Source organism: Trachurus japonicus, chromosome 10, assembly GCF_045865225.1.
Source record: "Trachurus japonicus isolate A0001 chromosome 10, Traja_1.0".
Taxonomy (NCBI): Eukaryota; Metazoa; Chordata; class Actinopteri; order Carangiformes; family Carangidae; genus Trachurus; species Trachurus japonicus.
In genome coordinates this window covers 4,364,710-4,386,860 of record NC_140916.1, presented here as the reverse complement: position 1 = coordinate 4,386,860, position 22,151 = coordinate 4,364,710, and the positions used below count along the sequence as shown (strand labels likewise).

Here is a 22,151-nt window from a genome sequence, read left to right as displayed (position 1 = left end):
AGCCTCAGAGCAGCAGATCGGCTTTCACTCAATACACATACACACACACACACACACACACACACACACACACACACACACACCTCTGCACTGTGCTGCTCCAATACAGCAGCAGCGTCTCTGTCTCTGTCTCTGTCTCCAGATGCAGCTCCGTCTCTGTTACCGTGGAGATGCACAGGACACGACCTGATGCCATGTGTGATTTTATAAATTAATATCAATAAATACACAATAAATATCCTCAGTCTGGTTTAAAGGGATAGTTCAACATTTAGTCAAATTGGCCCATTGCCATAATCCCTATAGTCATAGCAGTAGGTTCGTTACCTTTAATTGTCGGTGCAAGCTATCTTTAGAACGGCGGAGCAGAGCCGTGAGCTGCTCAGAGCTACGCTATGGAGGCTCATGGGATTTCTTGGTTTCACTCATCAAACTCATCAAATACACAATCCAACAACTCCACAACGCTCTGGTGGACAAGTTGTGACCTGCACATTCACCACGCTATGAGATAATAACACAACGTTACCAGACAGAGTTGTTTTAGAGGGAAATACAGAGACTGATGATGAAAAACTGTCCCTGAAGGCAACGTGCATCAGTGGTTTTGCATGAATTTCCCTCTTAAACAACTCTGTCTGGTAACGTTGTGTTATTATCTCATAGCATGGTGAATGTGCAGGTCACAACTTGTCCACCAGAGCGTTGTGGAGTTGTTGGGTTGTGTATTTTATATTGTATATTGTACAGACAGAGTTGTTTTAGAGGGAAATTCATGCAAAACCGCTGATGCGCGTTGCCTTCAGGGACAGTTTTTCATCAAGCAGTCTCTGTATTTTGGTTAAAATCCGTAAAAAGTCATTCATTAATCGCACTCAGTTAGAAGATTCCTAAAGATTCTTAAAGTGACAGCGGCTGACGGATGGACGATGCGTTCAGGGGAGTTGGGGGCAGCAGAGACGCTCCTTGTCTCATTGAGGTGGAAATCGATTCGACCTCACACAGCCCCCACTTACGCCCCTCCTCCCCCCTGCAGGAGTGGTGGAGTGGAGGTGGAGGGGTGAGGGGGTGAGGTGTGTGTGCGTGTGTATGTGTGTGTGGGGGGGTGAGGTTATCCCCTGGTTAATGTGACATGTCTGTCTGCGACCTTGGTGCTTGTTAACTGCCGGGGCTTTTATTGTGATAATGTGGCAATTAAACAGGAAGGGGAGGGGCTGATGGGGCGAGAGATGGATGAGAGAGGGAGAGGGGGGAGGGGGGGTGATCCATCCTAACCCCCCCCCACCCCCCACCGCCTCCACTGTCCTCGTTGATATCTGCTCCTGATCAATGGCTCCCCCGCCGCCGCCGCCAATCAACACAGAGGCGTCAGGAGGCGGAGCCAGACGGATGATGATGACATCATCATGGAGAGCAGAGATCATGTGACACAGACTGATCACACTAACTGTTCATTATCAATAATTCTATTGATAATTGTCCAATCGTAATGATGAAAAAAATAAAATATCTGAATCTTTGGGTCAAATGTTAAAACTTTAAAGCGAATCAATGAATCAAATATTAGTCAATAATTAAAATAAGTGATTATTGAGAATTTCAGCTACAACAGATTTGTAATCAATCAATAAATCAATTATGAGATAAACAATAATTATTGATCAACCTTTATTAATTGTTTTTAATCATAAATCCTGTCTCCATGTCTCTGTTGGTCTTTTATAAAACAATAAAATCCTTCACAGACGTTTGACACTGAAATAAAGAATCATTTGTCACAATCAGAGATTAATCTATAATCAATATGATAATAATAAACATATCTGGTACACTATTTGGTATAAATAAAGTTGTTTGAATTGAATTGGATTTCTGTTTGTCTGGTTTATGTTTTTTTTTTTGTGTTTAACTCTTTATATTTATATGTTTGTTTCACTTCTGACTGAGAGATGCTTTTATTTTGGCGAGCCCGGTCCTGGTGTAAACTGAGAGTCCTGTGAAGTCAGACTGGTCCTGGTCCTGGTCCTGGTCCTGGTCCTGGTCCTGGTCCTGGTCCTGGTTCTGGTCTCTAGTCCTGGTTCTGGTCTCTAGTCCTGGTTCTGGTCCTGGTCCTGGTCCTGGTCCTGGTTCTGGTTCTTATCCGTCTCTGTCTCTGTTTCCAGATTCTTCCTGAAGTTTTTCCTCAAATGCAACCAGAACTGTCTGAAGAACGCAGGAAACCCCCGAGACATGAGGAGGTTTCAGGTGAGACACACACACACAAACAGAAACATGTTGTGTGACGTTTCTGTTGCGTTGTCTCTTGTGTGTCTCTTCCTGACGTCCCGTGTTTCCTATGTGTGTGTGTGTGTGTGTGCGTGCAGGTGGTGGTCTCCACTACGGTCAACGTGGACGGTCACGTCCTCGCCGTCTCAGACAACATGTTCGTGCACAACAACTCCAAACATGGCCGCCGCGCCCGGCGCCTGGACCCGTCTGAAGGTAACAGCGTGTGTTTTTACCTGATGTCCCTGAACGCATCGTCTGTCTCTGTTTAACCCTCCTGTTGTCCACCTGGGGCAAGGAAGGAAGGAAGGAAGGAAGGAAGGAAGGAAGGAAGGAAGGAAGGAAGGAGGGACGGAAGGACAAAGGAAAAGTAGGAAGGAAGGAGGGAAGGAAGGAAGGAAAGATAAAGGAAAAGTTGGAAGGAAGGAAGGAAGGACAAAGTAAAGGTTGCAAGGAAGGAAGGAGGGAAGGAAGGAAGGAAGGAAGGACAAAGGAAAAGTTGGAAGGAAGGAAGGAGGGAAGGAAGGAAGGAAGGACAAAGGAAAAGTTGGAAGGAAGGACAAAGGAAAAGTAGGAAGGAAGGAAGGAAGGAGGGAAGGAAGGAAGGAAGGAAGGAAGGAAGGAAGGAAGGAAGGAAGGAAGGACAAAGGAAAAGTAGGAAGGAAGGAGAGAAGGAAGAAAGGAAGGAAGGAAGAAAGGACAAAGGGAAAGATGGGAGGAAAGAAGGAAGGGGAAAAAGGAAAGATAGATGGAGGGAGGGAACAGATTGGGTCAAGAAGGAAGGAAGGGAGGGAGGGAGGGAGGGAAAAACGATTGTGGAAAGAAGGAAGGGAAAAGGGAAGGACGGAAAGATGGAGGGAGGGAACAGATTTGTTCAAGGGATGAAGGAGGACAGAAGAAGGGAGGAAAGAAGGAAGGGAAGAGGAAGGAAAGAAAGATGGAGGGTCAATTGGATCAAAAGAGGAAGAAAAAGTAAGGACAAAGGGAGGGAAGGAAGGAAGGAAGGAAGGAAGGAAGGAAGGAAGGAAGGAAGGGAAAAAGGATTGTGTAAAGAAGGAAGGGAGAAAGGAAGGAAAGAAGGAAGAATGGATCCTACGTTACCCAGGCCAGAATGCACCTGGGGCCGTGATCAGGTTCAGGTGTAGAACCGGTGGAGCGACCAGCGCCAACGGGAGCGTTTGATTCTCACTTTAATAAAACCACAGAGAGAAAGAGAGAGAGAGGAAGTCACACAGCTGCAGTGAAGGAAGCTCTGACTCCACCCGCCCCTCCCCTCCCCTCCCCCCGTGGAGGTAGCGGCGAACAAACGCTCCGTTCTTCCATCGTCCACAGCGACCCAATAAAACAGCAGCAGTGGAGTGTGAACTTCACACAGTGAAACTGGAACCAGCTGGAGCCGTAAAGTCCAACACCACCGAGTCCCCTTAACTCCACCCGCCTCGCTGCGCTTAACTCCACCCGCCTCGCTCCGCTTAACTCCTCCTGTTGTCCTCTTGGGTCAAGGAAGGAAGGAAGGAAGGAAGGAAGGAAAGAAAGAAAGAAAGATGGAGGAAGGGAACAGATTGGGTTCAGGGAAGGAAGAAGAACGAAGGGAAAGAAGGGAGGAAGGGAGTGAAAAGGATGGTGGGAAGAAGGAAGGATGGAGGGAAGGAAAGGAAAGGAAAGGAAAGGAAGGAAAGAAGGATGGGTAAAGGGAACAGATGGAAGGAAGGATGGAGGGAGGAAAGAAAGAAAGAAAGAAAGAAAGAAAGAAAGAAAGGGTCAAGGAAGGAAGGAAGAAGGAAGGATCAAGGAAGGATGGAGGGAAGGGAGGGAGGAAAGAAAGAAAGAAAGAAAGAAAGAAAGGGAACAGATTGTCAAGGAAGGAAGGAAGAAGGAAGGATCAAGGAAGGAAGAAAGAAGGATGGATGGAGGGAAGGGAGGGAGGAAAGAAAGAAAGAAATGGAAGGAAGGGAGGGAGGAAATAAAGAAAGAAAGGGAACAGATTGGGTCAAGGAAGGAAGGGAAATGATGGTGGGAAGAAGGGAGAAAGGAGGGACAGAAGGATGGAGGAAGGGAGGAGCAAAGAAAGGAAAGGAGTGGAGAAAGGACGGATGGAGAGACAACCGAAGGGTTAACTCCACCCTTCCCACCGTGGAGCGTCCAGCAGCGATGACATCAGTCCCTCACTTGATCCGGACGCCTGTTGGTGCCAGACGGGTGGAGCTTCAGAGGTGAACTTCACTATGGAGCTGCAGCTGCTGTGTTCAAGCCCCGCCCGCCTGGCACCGGCAGGAGAGCAAAACAAACTCTCACCGTACTAATTATTGTTATGAACTCATCGCTGACCCACTTTAAAACTTGAGTTAATTCACAAGGTGTCCCGTTTGTTTCATCCACCTTTGAACACCAGGCGGGTGGAGTTTACGATGTGTTGGCTTTAAAGTGAATCCCGACTCCACCCACCTGGCACGTCCTGAAAGTTGAAACAAACCCATTGATTACTCATGTGTCTCCCTCTGAGTCTCTTCCAGCAGAGATTATGTGACCGTGTCGCTCGTTTTACACTCCTTTGGGTGCCAGACGGGTGGTGTTTAACATGTCAGCACATCAGAAAGTAGCAGGGAAGTTACGTATGTTAAGGGATAGTTCACCCAAAATTGAAATTTCACTCATTATCTACTCCCCCTCATGTGGACTAAGGGCTGGGAGAAGTTTCAGAGTCCTCCGTGGCTTCTCTGAGTTACAGGGGGTCTCGGTGTAGCAGTGCATGTCCATATAACGGTTGCAAATGGATACCAACTGTCTTCGTAACAAAAAGACACACCAAAAAACATCCAAATACCTCCATGCTGCTCGTATGTAATGTCCCTCTTGTATTGAAGCCCCGAAATGCGAAATGGTCCCAAAAAAAATTAGACAAGTCTATATTTCAAGCTTGTTTGTAGCGGAAGCTTCTTGAAGCTCCTCTTCCCAATTTGTCCAAATTTGACAAACCGGGAAGAGGAGCTTTGAGAAGCTTCCACCAGACTTCTCCCAGCCCTTAGTCCACATGAGGGGGAGTAGATAATGAGTGAAATTTCAATTTTGGGTGAACTATCCCTTTAACTTTGATTCTTCGTCCCCCTAAAGCTCCACCCACCTGGGACACTCAGGAGAACAAAACAAACCCTACATCTGTCTCTGTGACTCTCTCCTCCCAAACCGCCTCACTCTGCACTTTCTGTTGACTTGATTTAAAGTTTGAGGCGTTTCCAGGAGAGGCTGGTGAAAGTTTTTTGCTTGTTTTAACCTACTTGGAGCGCCAGACGGGTGGGAACGCTCATATCAGGTCATCCAGTGAAATCCTAGAGACGGATCTTAGCAAACTTAAGTCGACTTTTACTTTCAGGCTTTTGTTTGAACTTCCAGACGACGCTCATCATCATCATCATCATCATCATCATCATCATCATCATCATCATCATCATCATCATCATCATCATTTTTGCCCTCTTAAGACAGTCTCCACCCCTCTGGGATGTACCAGAGAGTAAAAACAAACCCTGAAACAGTTTGCTGCCGGTGAAGACGTGATGAACAATCTGCCGTGTCTCCTGATGATTCCTCCGCAGCTCTTCCTCCCACGCAGCGTGTTTTCATTTCAAGTTTTGGATTCTTTCTCCAGGAGCGCGTTTGGTTTAACCTACTTGCAGCGCTAGACGGGTGGTGTTTGTCACACCTGGGGGTAGGACAGGATCAAAGCAGCAGCAGAGTGAGCTGACCTCCCGCCGCCGCGTCCAGGGGGATGAAACAAACGCTACCTGACACGGATCTGTCATTCACCACCTTCCTGTTCCGCACCTGAGAGGAGACTCGGAGGAAACCAGGAAAACTTCATCCAATCAGCTCTTCAGCATTCCTGCACGTTGGAGTCGGAGGCGTCTGTTGCAGCGCTACGGCGTCCTGCAGGGGCCAACAGGAAGAAGAAGAAGAAGAAGAAGAAGAAGAAGAAGAAGAAGAAGAAGAAGAAGAAGAAGAAGAAGAAGAAGAAGAAGAAGAAGAAGAAGAGGCTGGTTGTTTTCGCCGCTGCCGCCGTTCTCCGAGGAACGCCGTTGTCCTTTCAGCCGCTCCAGACTGGGACGTTTCCAGACGAGATAAACAGCTCCGACATCTGCTGCCGCCTTTGTCCCCGACGCTCGGCCCCCGGCGCCCCGATCAAACTTTCCTCGTCTGCTCCTCGCCTTTGTTGCTCTATTCATACGGCTGACACACACACACACACACACACACACACACACACACACACACACGCCTCAGACCCACCGGACTGTTTGTTTACCGCCGTGACAAAAGGAGGAAATTAATAAGAATCTGACAATCGTTGGAGCAGCTGCAGAGAGAGAGACGCTCAACAACCACTGGAGCCTTCTACTTCACTACTTCACTCATTCACTCATTCACTAGTTCAGTTTCAGTTTCTGTTTCACTTTGCCCTGATGTGATTGGTCCACTTCTACCACCAGATTCTGGTCTCCTGGACCGGACCGAACCAGTTCTGGCTCCAGGTTTCAGTCAATAAAAGCTAGAAGCCGGGTCTGTTTCTATTAACGGTGACCCTTTAATTTACAGGCAACAAACTACCTGATAATGTCAAGAAATAACCCTAAAAATAACCATCAGTTTCATACACTAGTAATGTCATGATTGAGGTAAAAGATTACACATGCTTTTCATGCTTTGAATTTTTTGGGAAAGGTTGAATGTTTCTCCACCAAGTCGTTGGAATTGGTTGGTTGGTTGGTTGGTTGGTTGACTTTATTAATCCCTGTGAAGGGAAATGGATTGTCACTCTGTACGTACAAACATCCAACACACAATACTACAACATGACAAGCATTGACAACTCAGGTAGTACAATAAGTGCAATGCAATGCAGGACTTAGCATAGCACACAACAGAAAACAACAACAATCAACAACAATGTTCATTAAAAAACTTCACTATTCTAGGAACAAAAGACCTCCGGAATCTTTCTGAGGAACATCTCGGCATCAGCAGTCTGTTGCTGAAAGAACTCTTCAGTGGGTGGTCCTTATTGTGTGTTTCCTCCCCACCCTCTTCTCCATGAGGCAAACCAATGATAGAACCTGCCTTTTTGATCACTTTGTTAATCCTGTGTCTGTCCTCAGACTTCAACCCCCACCCCCAGCAGACAACAGCATAAAAAAGCACACTAGCTAAAATATTATGAAAAAACCCATTCAAGAGTGGCCTGCTAACATCAAATGATCTTAGCTTCCTGAGGAAAAACAGCCTGGACTGGGCCGTCAATTGACCGTTATTTCTACACGTTGTGACGCAATTAATTGTTATTTCTTGTCATTATCAGGTAATTAGTGGCAACAAGTTCTTGTGAATGAACAAAACCTCTCAAAGCCTACGATCGCCTGTTTGAACCCTTAAGGGCCTGAACATTAAGACCAGACCCGGTCCGGTCCGACCTGCAGGTGTTGAAGCTCAGACCTGATGCAGCCGGACTCACCAGGGTTAACTCTCAGCCTGAACACTGCTGAAAGAAGGAAATCTATGGTCGGACCTGAGTTATTAAATGTTTTGGTCATGTTGTTGGGTCCGTTGAGAACTCTGACTGAGCCGAGGAAAGAGGCGGAGCCTATAAACAGTCTGTGGGCGGAGCAACACATTTATTCATTAGAAGTGTAATGTGTGCTGATTGAACCTGTAAATGATGCTGCTCTGGATCCGACTCTTTCCTTCTGTTCTGACTCTGTTCAACAGGAACAACAGAACCAGAGGAGAGGAGTTTACTCTCTGGTCTAGATGAAATAAAACCCTGTCCCATGTAGACGCCTGTCTCTGTCTCTGTCTCTGTCTCTGAGAGAAGACGGCTCAGTTCAGCAGCTAAAGCAGATAAAAGCCTGAGCTGCTGCTGGAGGATTTATAGTACTATATAGACCTTATAGACCTATATATAGATGGAAACATATATATATATATAGACGTATATAAAGACGTGTTGAAGAAGTAAAACCTGAGCTCAGATGTCTCTCTCCACACTCAGTCTCCCATGAGCCTCTGCTGCCAGTAACTGGTCATTACGGTGCTAATAGTGGTGAACATGGTAACTATGGGATGTTTAATAGAGTCTTTATAGACGAGCAGCTGAAACACAGGACACTCTGACTGGAACATCAAATCATCCTCCAATAAAACGGCTCCGGTCCGGGAACAGGGCCGTAAACCGTCTTGTTTCCTCGCCGCTCCGGGCCGGCCCCCGTCTGGATCGACTACTGTCCGACAACAGTCTAGTCGCCGTGGAGACGCCGCTGATGTGCAGCCTCCCGTATTGATCTGTGTGGCCCTGGAAAAACCAATCAGAGAGAGAGACCGACCACACAGAGTTAGAGGAACACAGCTGATGTTAACTTGACTTAAAGGGATAGTTCAACATTTTGATAAACTGGCCCATTGCCATAATCCCTATAGTCATAGCAGTAGGTTCGTTACCTTTAATTGTCGGTGCAAGGTATTTTTAGACTGGCAGAGCAGAGCCGTGAGCTACATATAATACACAATATACAATACAATGTAAAATACACAATCCAACAACTCCACAACGCTCTGGTGGACAAGTTGTGACCTGCATATTCACCACACTATGAGATAATAACACAACGTTACCAGACAGAGTTGTTTTAGAGGGAAATTCATGCAAAACCACTGATGCGTGTTGCCTTCAGGGACAGTTTTTCATCAAGCAGTCTCTGTATTTCCCTCTAAAACAACTCTGTCTGGTAACGTTGTGTTATTATCTCATAGCGTGGTGAATGTGCAGGTCACAACTTGTCCACCAGAGCGTTGTGGAGTTGTTGGATTGTGTATTTGATGAGTTTGATGAAGGAAACCAAGAAATCCCATGAGCCTCCGTAGCGTAGCTCTGAGCAGCTCACGGCTCTGCTCCGCCGTTCTAAAAATAGCTTGCACCGACAATTAAAGGTAACGAACCTACTGCTATGACTATAGGGATTATGGCAATGGGCCAGTTTGACAAAATGTTGAACTATCCCTTTAAGTTAACTTATTTTATCTGATCTGTACTGAACTGAACTTGCTGCTTGACTGTAGGCAATGTTGTTGTTGTGTTGAGTTGTGTTGTGTTGTGTTGTGCGTCCCTTGCTGACGTCCCTTGTCTCCTGTGTGTCTGTCTGTGTGTCTCGAAGCAGCCACTCCCTGCATCAAAGCCATCAGTCCGAGCGAAGGCTGGACGACCGGCGGCGCCACCGTCATCCTCATAGGAGACAACTTCTTCGACGGCCTGCAGGTGGTGTTCGGCACCATGCTGGTCTGGAGCGAGGTGAGTCGACCGTTTATTATACTAGTCAATGACGAAGAAGTTTATCAAGTGAAAACATTTATAGAGTAAAGATTCTTAGATACTGTCACTTTCCAAAAAAGATTACACTGCAAAAACTCAAAATCTTACCAAGAATATTTGTCTTATTTCTAGTCAAAATGTCATTTCTAGTCAAAACAAATCTCATTATACCTAAAATAAGACTCATCACATTAAAAAGTAGCTCATTTTTAAGACTTTTTTATTTATTTTTATTTTTTTACTTTTTTCAAACATATTTTCACTTGAAATAAGTAGAAAAATCTGATAGTGGAGCAAGTTTTTCTTTCTTATTACAAGCACAAAAAACTTGCTTTCACTGGCAGATTTTTCTACTTATTTCAAGTGAAAATTAGTTTGAAACAAGTGAAAATTATCTAAAAACAAGTTCATTTTTAGGTGATGAGTCTTATTTTAAGTGGAAAGAGATTAGTTTTGACTAGAAATGAGACATTTTGACAAGAAATAAGACAAATATTCTTGGAGAGATTTTGAGTTTTTGCCATGTATGTTGTAAACACAGAGGCAGATGTGCACAAAAGTGAAGGTAAATGTAAGAAATACTGGTCCATTTACCTAACGTAGCCTCCAATTGGTAGGAATTTAAATGTTAGCATCTCATTTGTGATTAAAAAACAAAAACAAGCCAACAATTAAAATAAACTTTACAAACATAAACATTTGGTATAGATGACTAATAATGATTTGAATCTTTAAAACACTTCACCTGGAGGATTAATAATTGGTTATATTATATAAATAGTAGATAGTTAAAATAATTAGTTATGTAATTATATTTTGACTGGATTTGATTTTACACATTCATATGTTGTAAAATTAATTAATGCAGAATAATCGTAATACCGTGATTATTTCTCTGACAACAGGCGTACAAAGAAAATAATCGTGACATCCATAAGTCTAACCCAATTCTTTTATTTTGAAAATCTGGCTGAAGTGAATTATTCCTTTCATTATTGATCGATCTGCTGATGATTCTGGTTTCTGAGGGGTTTTGTCAGAGAAAAACAGGAAGTGGAGTGTTATTGTGAATGAAACAATAATCAAACATCCTCGTGACGTCATGACAACGCTGAAGTTATATAGATAAAATCAATTACTGAATTACTTACACACACGCACACACGCACACACACACACACTGCAAAAACTCAAAATCTTTACAAGAATATTTGTCTTATTTCTTGTCAAAATGTATAATTTCTAGTCAAAACTAATCTCTTTCCACTTTATATGAGACTCATCACCTAAAAATGAACTTGTTTCGAGATAATTTTCATTTGTTTCAAACTAATTTTCACCTGAGATAAGTAGAAAAATCTGCCAGTGAAAGCAAGTTTTTTGTTCTTGTAATAAGAAAGAAAAACTTGCTCCACTATCAGATGTTTCTACTTATTCCAAGTGAAAATCTGCTTGAAAAAAGTAAAAAGTGTCTTAAAAACAAGCTGCTTTTAATGTGATGAGTCTTATTTTAGGTATAATGAGATTTGTTTTGACTAGAAATAAGACAAATATTCTTGGTAAGATTTTGAGTTTTTGCAGTGCGCACACACACACACACACACACACACACACACACACACACACACACACACACACACACACACACACACACACACACACACACACACACACACACACACACACACACACACACACAGAGGTAGAAACAGCTGCGTGTCCCCAAAAAGCTGCAGATGTGTGAAGCTGCACAGACGAAGCAACATGAAATATTGAAGCAGGACACCTGCACCTGCACACACTCACACACTCCTCACTTTGATCAGCGTCGTCAGGAGAGAGAGAGAGAGAGAGAGAGAGAGACAGAGAGAGAGACTGAACTGACCCAGATCCAGGACCAGTCCCATAGAGTTTCTATTCATTAGATTCACATGACGTCACTGTGTTTCTGCGCCGCCATATTTGTGTCCGAATCAGGGCAATCTGGGCACAGATCACAGCGTCACGTTACCAGAACAAGTGGAGTAGTAGGAGGAAATCAGCAAGAGACCGAAAATTGACGTTATTTGAAAGATGCCAGGATTATATTGTGCTGTTGACTGTGATAGCAGTCGCCAAAAAAAACCCCGGACTGCAGTTTTATCCCATCCCAAAAGACGTAAATTTATAGGCGGAATAAATAGTTGACTGCAGGCAGTCTATCAGTGGCAGCGTGGGCTGTGACAAGTCTCACAAAAAGAGGGGATTCACTTTTTTTAAACCTAACTTCTAACCTAACATGGATATATTGAATTCTGTATTTTGATTACTTTCTTATTAATTACTCACTGATTCTGCATTTAGGGTCTTTTATTTCTGTATAACAGACCGTTGCTAAGTAAAACGGGCCGTTGCTAGGGACGCTGCTCTGATCAGCAGAGCAGGGCAGAAGAACTATCAAGGATTTTTACCTTGTGTTTCATTTTTACCAGCTTCAGACTAATTGTGATGTTAGAAAAATGACTTGTAGCTTGTTAGAGGGAGAGTGGAGGCTCTCTGCCTCCCTCACCGCTGCTGGAACCAAACCTGCGATCAGAGCAGACAGAGCGGACGGGCCAGCGCAGTGTCACAGCTGTGACCAGCTGTGTCTGTGCCACCGCGAGTCCGTGACACAAACGTGTCCCGTAACCGTAGTCTCTTATGACAGACAGGACAACATAAATGCGCACATCGTAACATTTACATGATAATTCATCAATCTACTGATTGATTATCAAAAGCTCGTTGAAAACAACTACACACAAGTCGACAGGAGGAGGGTGAGGAGCAAACAGCGGAGAAGTGACCGGACTAAGGACTTTGATCAACATTACGTCTCAAATTAATTAATTAATTCATAAACTGTGTAATAAGTGTGATAATATAGAGTTAGTCTGTTGTTATAGAGATATAAACCCAGACAGGATGTATGAAACCCTGTCATTTTGTCAAGAAACTGTCATTTCCATCCTGCGGTTTGCATGCTGTCATATGGGGAGACCTGTCAAATCGGACACAAATATGGCAGCGGTCCCTTCGACGTGACGTCACTGCAACCCATGAATATCAGAGTTGTGGTCAGAGCTGTGACATCAGAGTGACATCATCGCCTCTGCTCTGAGCTGTGGGTCGTACTATGACAACTCATTTAACTTAATTTAAGCTAAGTTTGACTATTCGGAATTAACATTGTAGATATCAACAACGTCTTTCTGACTCGTCGTAATTACATTTTGAATAGTTGGATTTTTCATTCAAGATCCACAACTACGTTCTTCCTAGGACAAATGACGTCACTTTAACCATTCATGTGTATGGGGTTTGTCATTACAGATATCTACAGTTGCAGATATCCGCTATGTGAATTACAGATATCTGTAACTGAATTATGACTATTACGAATTCCAGTTTGAGATATCTACAACGTCATTTTGACTAGTCAAAACTTAATTTAAGGTTTCCTGAAAAGGGACATGTAGATATCTTTAATTGAGGTGAATTAAAGATATCTTGAACTGGAATTATGACTAGTCAGAATCAAATTGTAGATATCTCAAACTGGAATTAGTACTAGTCGTAATTCAGTTACAGATATCTGTAATTCACATAGTGGATATCTGCAACTGAATTGTAGATACCTGTAATGACAAACCTCATACACATGAATGGTTAATGTGACGTCATTTGTCCCAGGAAGAATGTAGTTGTGGATCTGAAATGACAATTGTGGATAGGAAGAATGTAGTTGCAGATATCTGAAATATTCTTTTTGACGAGGCAAAACTGAATTACAGATATCTACAACACACATCCAGTCTGGCTTTTAAATGTTAAAATGGCTTGCCATAGTACTCCAAGTCGTCCCATATTGAGCTGTGGCGTTTTCTTCCTGCAGCTTTAGACATCGACAAGAAAACTACAACTAAGCTGCTGTTATCTGATGAAACTTTACTTTACTGCAGTTTAGCATCAAACCTGGAGCTTGGAGGAGTTAGGTCTAGTTTTTGGAAAACATGGTCATTTTTATTTTTATTTCAGGTTACAAAATTATTTACACTGCAAAAACTCAAAATCTTACTAAGAATATTTGTCTTATTTCTAGTCAAAACAATCTCATTCTACTTAAAATAAGACTCATCACATTAAAAAGCAGCTTGTTTTTAGACACTTTTTACTGCTTTCACACATATTTTCACTTGAAATAAGTAGAAAAATCTGATAGTGGAGCAAGTTTTTCTTTCTTATTACAAGCACAACAAACTTGCTTTCACTGGCAGATTTTTCTACTTATTTCAAGTGAAAATTAGTTTGAAACAAGTGAAAATGATCTAAGAACAAGTTAATTTTTAGGTGATGAGTCTTATTTTAAGTGGAAAGAGATTAGTTTTGACTAGAAATGAGACATTTTGACAAGAAATAAGACAAATATTCTTGGAAAGATTTTGAGTTTTTGCAGTGTATTCGCTGCTAGTTTTATTCTTAGTTTAGTTTTTAGACCTTAAACAACCAAGAGTGTCTCCACTAACTACCTGAATAAAGACTTATCTATCCCGTTGTTTTAATGCTGTTGCTTTGTTACTGTCATCTATATTTTATTTAACTGTATTATCTCATCCTCACTGTGTAGTGTACTGTTAATTTGTATTTTATTTATAGTTAGTTTTTATTCAATGTAGTGTCAGCTGTATTTTTTTTATTTATTAGGGGCTGCAGATGCAAATTAGCAGCTCTGTTATAATCTGGCATTTTTACTATTGTTCATCAATATGCCTTGTCCCTATCCAAATAAAGTATTATTATTATTAGTTAACTATAATGTGTGTGTGTGTGTGTGTGTGTTTGCTGCTGCAGCTGATCACGCCTCACGCCATCCGGGTCCAGACCCCCCCTCGCCACATCCCCGGGGTGGTGGAGGTCACGCTGTCCTACAAGTCCAAACAGTTCTGCAAAGGAGCTCCGGGCCGCTTCGTCTACACCGGTAGGACCCGGACCGGACCGCACACACACACACACACACACACACACACACACACACACACACACACACACACACACACACACACACACACACACACACACACACACACACACACACACACACACACACACACACACTCACACTCACACACACACACACACTAGTTAATGAGCGGGGCCGGCGGTGGGCATGGGCGTCCTGCTTGCCCCCCCCATTTAATGGAAGAACATACACTGTAAAAACTCAAAATCTTTCCAAGAATATTTGCCTCATTTCTCGTCAAAACTAAACTCTTTCCACTTAAAATAAGACTCATCACCTAAAAATGAACTTGTTTTTAGATCATTTTCACTTGTTTCAAACTAATTTTCACTTGAAATTCTGTAGAAAAATCTGCCAGTGAAAGCAGGTTTTTTGTGCTTGTAATAAGAATGAAAAACTTGCTCCACTGTCAGATTTTTCTACTTATTTCAAGTGAAAATCTGTTTGAAAGAAGTAAAAAGTGTCTAAAAACAAGTAGAATGAGATTAGCTTTGACTAGAAATGACATTTTGACTAAAAATAAGACGAATATTCTTGGTAAGATTTTGAGTTGTTGCAGCTTTTGTCAAATGGAAAAATAGAACAGACTACAGCAGTACTTTTTCTTATTGATGACGAAGTGAGCAGCCTAAAACCTGCCTCCAAAACTCACCAGCTTTTATTACGAATGCCAGGTGATTTCACACAAGATCTGCCCTATTCTGTCTGTGATTGGTTGTCATCGTTGTTAGTTCACACAGCACCTCTGTCTGTTAGTTGTTGACCGTCTCTGAGCTGTCCTCTTCGGTCTCTGCTGTCTCCACCTGTCTCCTGGCGGTGTCTCTACCCAGCACCGCTCTTCTCTCACATACAGATACCGCAGACGTAGCGGTGTTGGCGGCCGGGAACGTTGTTTTTTATTGAGCCACTTTTCAGTCTGAGTTTGAACAAGAGTAGACTGTCTTCTCTCTGTAGGTCATTGTTGGCCTCAGTGAGAAGTCTTTCTTGTTTTATTTGATTTTTTTTAAGCTCATACAATGAAAAGACATAGGCCTAGCCCATGAGCGAAGGATTTTTAAATTCTAAAGATTGAATAAACCCCCAAACCACAGCAATTCAGTTTTCCTTCTACATGTACATAAGTTACTCATCACCTGTTATCTTAGGTTGTCTTTCTGGGTCAAATGGACCCAATTTGTTCCCTTCCTCCATCCTTCCTTCTTTCCACAATCCCTCCCTCCCTTCCTTCCTTTCTTTTTGACCCAATCTGTTCCCTTCCTCCATCAATCTTTCCTTCCTTTTTCCCTTTGTCCTTTCTTCCTTCCTTCCTTCCTTCCCTCCGTCCTTACTTCTTCTTCCTTCCTCTTTTGATCCAATTGGCCCTCCATCTTTCTTTCCTTCCTTTTCCCTCCCTTCTTTCCTCCCCTCTTGCTTCCTTGAACAAATCTGTTCCCTCCCTCCATCTATCTTTCCTTCCTTTTTCCCTTCCTTCTTACCTCCCATTTCTCCCTTTGTCCTTCCTGCCTGCCTGCCTGCCTTCCTTCCTTCCTTTCTTCCTTCCCTCCCTCCTTCCTTCCTTCCTTCCTTCCTTCCTTCCTTCCTTCCTTCCTTCTGTTTCCTTCTGAGACTCTGGGTCGGAGTCGCTGGTCTGAATGGGATTAAATTAATGATGATGATGATGATGTGTTTGGACTCGTAGTCTTCGGCGGCTCCTGGACAGACACCTGAGCTGGTCTGTGATTGGCTGGTCTGTGATCAGTGGGCGGAGCTCTGAGGAGTTGTTGTTGCTATTGTTGTGACCAGCATCAGTTTGTGTTGTGACCGGTTTTACCTGCTGCCAGTGAAGTGAACATCGTCCCAGGTGTGTCTGTCCGACCTCGTCCCGTCCTTCAGAGTCTCCGCGCGGCGCCGGTATCTGTCCGTCTCATCGCTGCCTTCACTGTCCCCGTGATTCCGTCAGAATATCCAGATGTCATTCAAAGTAGCAGAAAGGTCAGAGCGCGGCGGCTGTTTAGTCTGATAAGTAAATGTCAGCGCGTCGTGTTAAACGCTGCTCCGCTGTCGCCACTTCCTTCTTCTTCTCGTCTCCTTCGTCTTTGTCGGAGACGCCGCGGCGACGCAGAGCGGGGGACGAGACGGACGCCGACAATGGACGGTCCGGCCGCCGCCGCCGCCTCCTTTTGCAATGCTAATCTGTGATCTCAGTCCCAGATAGGACGCAGTGAATAGAAGCTGTTGTCAGAGCAGCAGCCTGAAGTTTTAAATCTACAAAGAAGGAAAACTGAGAAGATAAAAGACAAAACAACGAGAGAAAATGACATCATCATTATTATTAATATTATTAATATTTAGGGCCGGGACTCGATTAAAAAAATGAATCTAATTTATTAGAGGCTTTGTAATTAATTAATTAAAATTAATCGCATCATGGAGAAACCATGGAGACATCCTGGAGGTTCCACTGGTCCTTGAGAAGTTTCCAGGAGCGTCTGCGGTCTGAGGTCATGTGACCGGAGCGTCGGTACGAGTCTGTAGCTGTGATTATGACAGCTGACAGCCAATCAGAGCGCAGGATCTGTGCAGCGCTGCTGCAGCATTAAACCCTTCATTAAGAGTCAGGCAGCCTCTGAACACACACACACACACACACACACACACACACACACTCAGCTGAAGTGACGAGCAGCTGATCCGAGTGTTTCCCAGATTTCCCGTCTCTTCCTCCTGAAGCTTAAAGAAGCTTCACGCTCTGATCCTGAGGCTTCGCTCCGAGAAACATGGCCGCCGGCAAGAAGACTGAGCTGAATGACAAGAAGAGGGAGAGGGAGGGGAGTGGGGGAGAGAGAGTGTCAAAGTGAGCTGCTTGTTGCTGCTGGTGAAGCAGCTCCGTACGTGGAGCTGATTCATGTAAATGGGCCCTTAAATTGGATGTGGATTTTTTTTGCGGTCGCTTATCACCAACGCAGAGTGTTTTTACCGTTATGTTCTTGTCCTTTTCGCCGGCGAATTGAAACGCACACACACAGGCAACGTAGGTCGGCAGGACACAGACGCATCACAGCGCTGCGCCTCGGCTGACACATCCGCAGGTTGCACAGTAGTCTGTCTGACAAAAAGCAGGCTGCAGTCGGGATTTTCCTTTCCTTATCCGGCGAAAAGTAACGGATTACTTTTTTTAAAAAATAACTAAGTTACTGATTGCTCAACTCACGAAACTAACGCGTTACGTTACACGTTACTCGAAAAAAGTAATTAAAGTACTCTAACGCGTTACTTTGTAACGCGTTACCCACAACACTGAAAGTGAGTTCCTGTTGGAGAGCAGCTGGTTCTGGTTCTGGTTCTGGTTCAGTTCAGTCTGAGGAGACGGACGACGGTTCCTCACATAGAAACCAGGTTGTGTCAGAGCTCAGAGCAGAGAAAACATGAAAACATGGTCATAAAGAACCAGTCGCTCAGTTCTCTAGTTTTCTGTTTGTGCTGTAAAATCATCACTACAGTTTGTTGTAGTTTGCAGTTTTAGACATTTTTATAGTTTTAGAGGTTCATGTAGTTTTCAGTTTTAGAGGTTTTTGTAGTTTTGCAGTTTCAGAGGTTTATGTAGGCTAGTTTTACAGGTTTATGTAGTTTTACAGTTTTACAGGTTTATGTAGTTTTACAGGTTTTTTGTCATTTTAGCGTTTTTTGAAGTTTTAGAGGTTTTTGTAGTTTTCAGTTTTAGAGGTTTTTGCAGTTTTAGAGGTTTTGTAGTTTTAGAGGTTTTTGTAGTTTTCAGTTTTAGAGGTTTTTGTAGTTTTAGAAGTTTTGTAGTTTTAGAGTTTCATGTAGTTTTGTAGTTTTACAGGTTTGTGTAGTTTTAGAGGTTTTTGTAGTTTTCATGTTTTTATAGGCCTAGTTGTTTTTTTAGCGTTTTTTTAAACTTTTATAGGTTTTTGTAGTTTTCAGTTGTAGATGTTTTTATAGTTGTTTTTAGCGTTTTTTGTAGTTTTAGCGGTTTTTGTAGTCTTAGGTTTTTGTAGTTTTATAGGTTTTTTGTAGTTTTAGCTGTTTTTGTAGTTTTAGAGGTCTTTGTAGTTTTATAGGTTTATGTAGTTTTATAGTTTCCGTGTCCTCTGTGTCTCTCTGTGGCTCCGCCTCCTCGTTGAGCAGCAACTGGAGTCGGAGTCGGGCGGAGCTGCTGGGTCCAAGCTCCCGGCCTCAGAGCTGGTGATGCACGGATCGATGTGGTCTGTGGGGGTGAGGAGGGGTGAGGAAGGGTGAGGAAGGGTGATGTTCGATACCACAAATTTCCTTTCCGATCCGATACTGAGTAAAATTCAGGCTGGTATCGGCGATACCGATCCGATACCGATACTTTGTGCAAATGCACCTATTGTGCCTGGTAAATCTAATAAAATAAAAAAAAGTACTGTATTTCAAGTCATAGCTTCCTAAGGATGCAAGACTTCAGAGTAGCCTAACGTATTTATTTTAAACTCTGAACTATATTGAGGTAGTGGCCTCGTTTAGAATATAGCCGAAAATAGTGTTTCAAACACTAAAAAAAGAACATATGTAAAATAATAAAACCATATATTAAATAAGAAAATGATAAACAAACATATATTTTTTTTAATTCATTCATTTATAATATTATGTATAATTTTCCCACAGATATTACAGACTTCGTCTTCACTGTTTGTGGAGCTGAAATAGCTCCACACATGACTCCTTTCTGCTCCGCCATTGACTCTACACAGACTGACTTTGTGAGCAGCATGCCGCTGCGCTTACGCGTTACGCACTTACCCAGGCGGAAGAAAAAGTAGTTCCTACCAACCGCGTGTCATTTAGACAAGATCTGAATAGTTTAGTTACTTTCCACTGTGTTCCTGTTAATGATATGCATAACCACAAATGACTGAAGTATCAAAAGTATCGATATTTTCATTTGAGTATCGATTATAGAGCATACTGACCTGGTATCGGAAGTATTGATATTTCAGTATCGATCTGCACATCACTAGTGAGGAGGGGGTGAGGGAGGGGGAGTGGGGGTGAGTGGGGCTGGGGGTGAGGAGGGGTGAGGAGGGCTGGGGGTGAGGGAGGGTGAGGGAGGGGGAGGAGTCGGGGTGTAGCAGGATCGATGGGTGCTGAGTTATTGCAGCTCGGCCACTGATTTTTAGAGAGCTGTGCTGTGTTTTCCCAGGAAAGTCAATACCTCCAGGCTCCTCTCATTAATTTCAACCCCATCTACCCCCCCTCACCCCTCACCCCCCTGCTGCTGCTGCTGCACCTGGGGATCTGCTCCACTGAGGGGGGGCGGGGGGAGGGGGGAAAGTGAGATGATGAAGTCAGATTCACAAGATGAGGAGAGAGAGAGATTGTAAAGTCAGATTGAGGTGAAGGGAGGAGGAGGAGGAGGGAGGGAGAAAGGGAGGGGGAGGAGGAAGAGGAAGAGGGGGAGAGGGAAGGGGGAAAAGGAGGAGAAAAGGGGAGGAGGGGGAGAAGACGTGTTCCTCACTTTAAATCCAGGAGGGAGGACGTAGATTCCTAATAAGGAGATCAGGTGTGAGCAGGTTCACGTTCTGGAGGGAAACTGAACACACACACACACACACACACACACACACACACACACACACACACACACACACATACACACACAGGTAGTTTTTTTTTTGTAGTTTTAGAGGTTTTTGTAGTTTTAGAGGTTGTTGTAGTTTTAGAGGTTTTTGTAGTTTTAGAGGTTTTTGTAGTTTTAGAGGTTGTTGTAGTTTTAGAGGTTTTTTGTAGTTTTAGAGGTTGTAGTTTTAGAGGTTTTTGTAGTTTTTGTAGTTTTCAGTTTGAGAGGTTTTTGTAGTTTTAGAGGTTTATGTAGTTTTGCAGTTTTAGAAGTTTTTGTAGTTATTCAGTTTGAGAGGTGTTTGTAGTTTTGCAGTTTTAGAGGTTTTGTAGTTTTCAGTCTTAGAGGTTTTTTTATAGTTTTAGAGGTTTTTGTAGTTTTTCAGTTTGAGAGGTTTTGTAGTTTTAGAGGTTCATGTAGTTTTGCAGTCTTAGAGGTTTTTGTAGTTTTGCAGTTTCAGAGGTTTTTGTAGTCTTAGAGGTTTTGTAGTTTTTTCACACACAGGTGAACATCGTCCTGTCAGACCGGCTGTGATGTCACCGTCATGATGTCACTGTCATGATGTCACTCTAACTCCGGTGCACGGGAGGATTTTAAAACCTGCAGCTCCAGCTCTGGGTCTCTGGCCTACGATCGGCACCACTGACACACAATGAAGCACTGTACACACACACACACACACACACACACATGGAAGGCATTAGCAGATTGTTCCATGAGGTCTGCTAAAGGTCTTGTGAACATGTAACTGAGAGGAGAAAGTTAAACCTGGAGCCTGAACCACTGTCAAGTCTATGTCTCTCTCTCTCTCTCTCTCTCTTCCCCCCTTCCTCCCCCCTCGCTCTCTCTCTCTCTCTCTCTCTCTTGCTCGTCCGTCCGTCCGCTAATTGACTTCTGAATTTTTATTGTTTAATTACTGTCACTGTAACACATGGAGGCAATTATGTTCAGTGTCTGAGGCTCAGCAGCTTCAGTCAGGGAGGGGGGAGGAGGGTGGAGGGGGGAGGATGGGGGAGGGGGGGTTATGTGCTCCGGACCTCAGCGACTCTGATGGAGGAAGAAAAAAAAAACCACGGAGCATAAATCACAGTTCAGGTTTTTACTGGAGCTCAGTGAGACGTTCACTGACCTCAGTTTTTCTTCCACTCCACTCTTTTTCACTTGTCTTTTTAAATTTTTTCTTTTGGGTTATGTCCGAAATCCCTCCCTCATTCCCTCCTCCCTACTCACTACATAGTGAATTCAATATAGTGACTATATAGTGGACTCACTGGTCAAATAAAAAAACACTTTCGGACACTACTCGACCGCACAGTTAATGACGTATTACGTTGCGTAATTAAAACGTTCCGCGATCGTAACGGCCGGTGTTGGTACCATGTATACAACCATGGTAACGGCCGGTGTAGCATAGACCTATGGATGTATAGGTACCAACATAAAAAGAGGAGTAAAGGAATATATTAAGCGGCAATATATATTTAAGCGTCAAAATTTGTTCAATCAAACTCACATAGTTTGAAACAACGTTCACAACACACACAGCCAGTGTCACAACTAAGCATAAAGTCCGCTAGCTTAATGTTAACGTATAATGTAAAACACCATAGACGGGCTAACATAAACTAGCCTCGCTATCCAGAGTTTGTGGTCAGTTTATAACGCTTGTTAGGAAATTTGCTCTGACGTTTGTTGTGGGAGTCTGTGGATTTATTGAGGCTGCTGCACTACTGCATTTATTTGGTAGCTACACCGGTCACTACTGCATTTATTTGGTAGCTAGCTACACCGGTCACTACTTCATTTATTTGGTAGCTACACCGGTCACTACTTCATTTATTTGGTAGCTACACCGTTCGCTACTGCATTTATTTGGTAGCTAGCTACACCGGTCACTACTTCATTTATTT

The 22,151-nt window shown here is 43.3% G+C and overlaps 1 protein-coding gene across 4 annotated transcripts in view; it reads left to right on the top strand.

Moving 5' to 3' along the window:
• The window catches only part of LOC146979273 (transcription factor COE3), a 170,596-nt gene that overhangs the window by 106,819 nt on the left and 41,626 nt on the right, over window positions 1–22,151 (top strand). For 3 of the 4 annotated variants that reach the window (XM_085788985.1, XM_085788983.1, XM_085788986.1), the window contains exons 7-10: window positions 2,163–2,244; window positions 2,364–2,481; window positions 9,465–9,598; window positions 14,489–14,615. In XM_085788985.1, the coding sequence (XP_085645111.1) occupies window positions 2,163–2,244; window positions 2,364–2,481; window positions 9,465–9,598; window positions 14,489–14,615 (461 nt within the window). The remainder of the gene's footprint in view (window positions 1–2,162; window positions 2,245–2,363; window positions 2,482–9,464; window positions 9,599–14,488; window positions 14,616–22,151) is intronic. The other variant, XM_085788984.1, reaches the window with a different exon arrangement.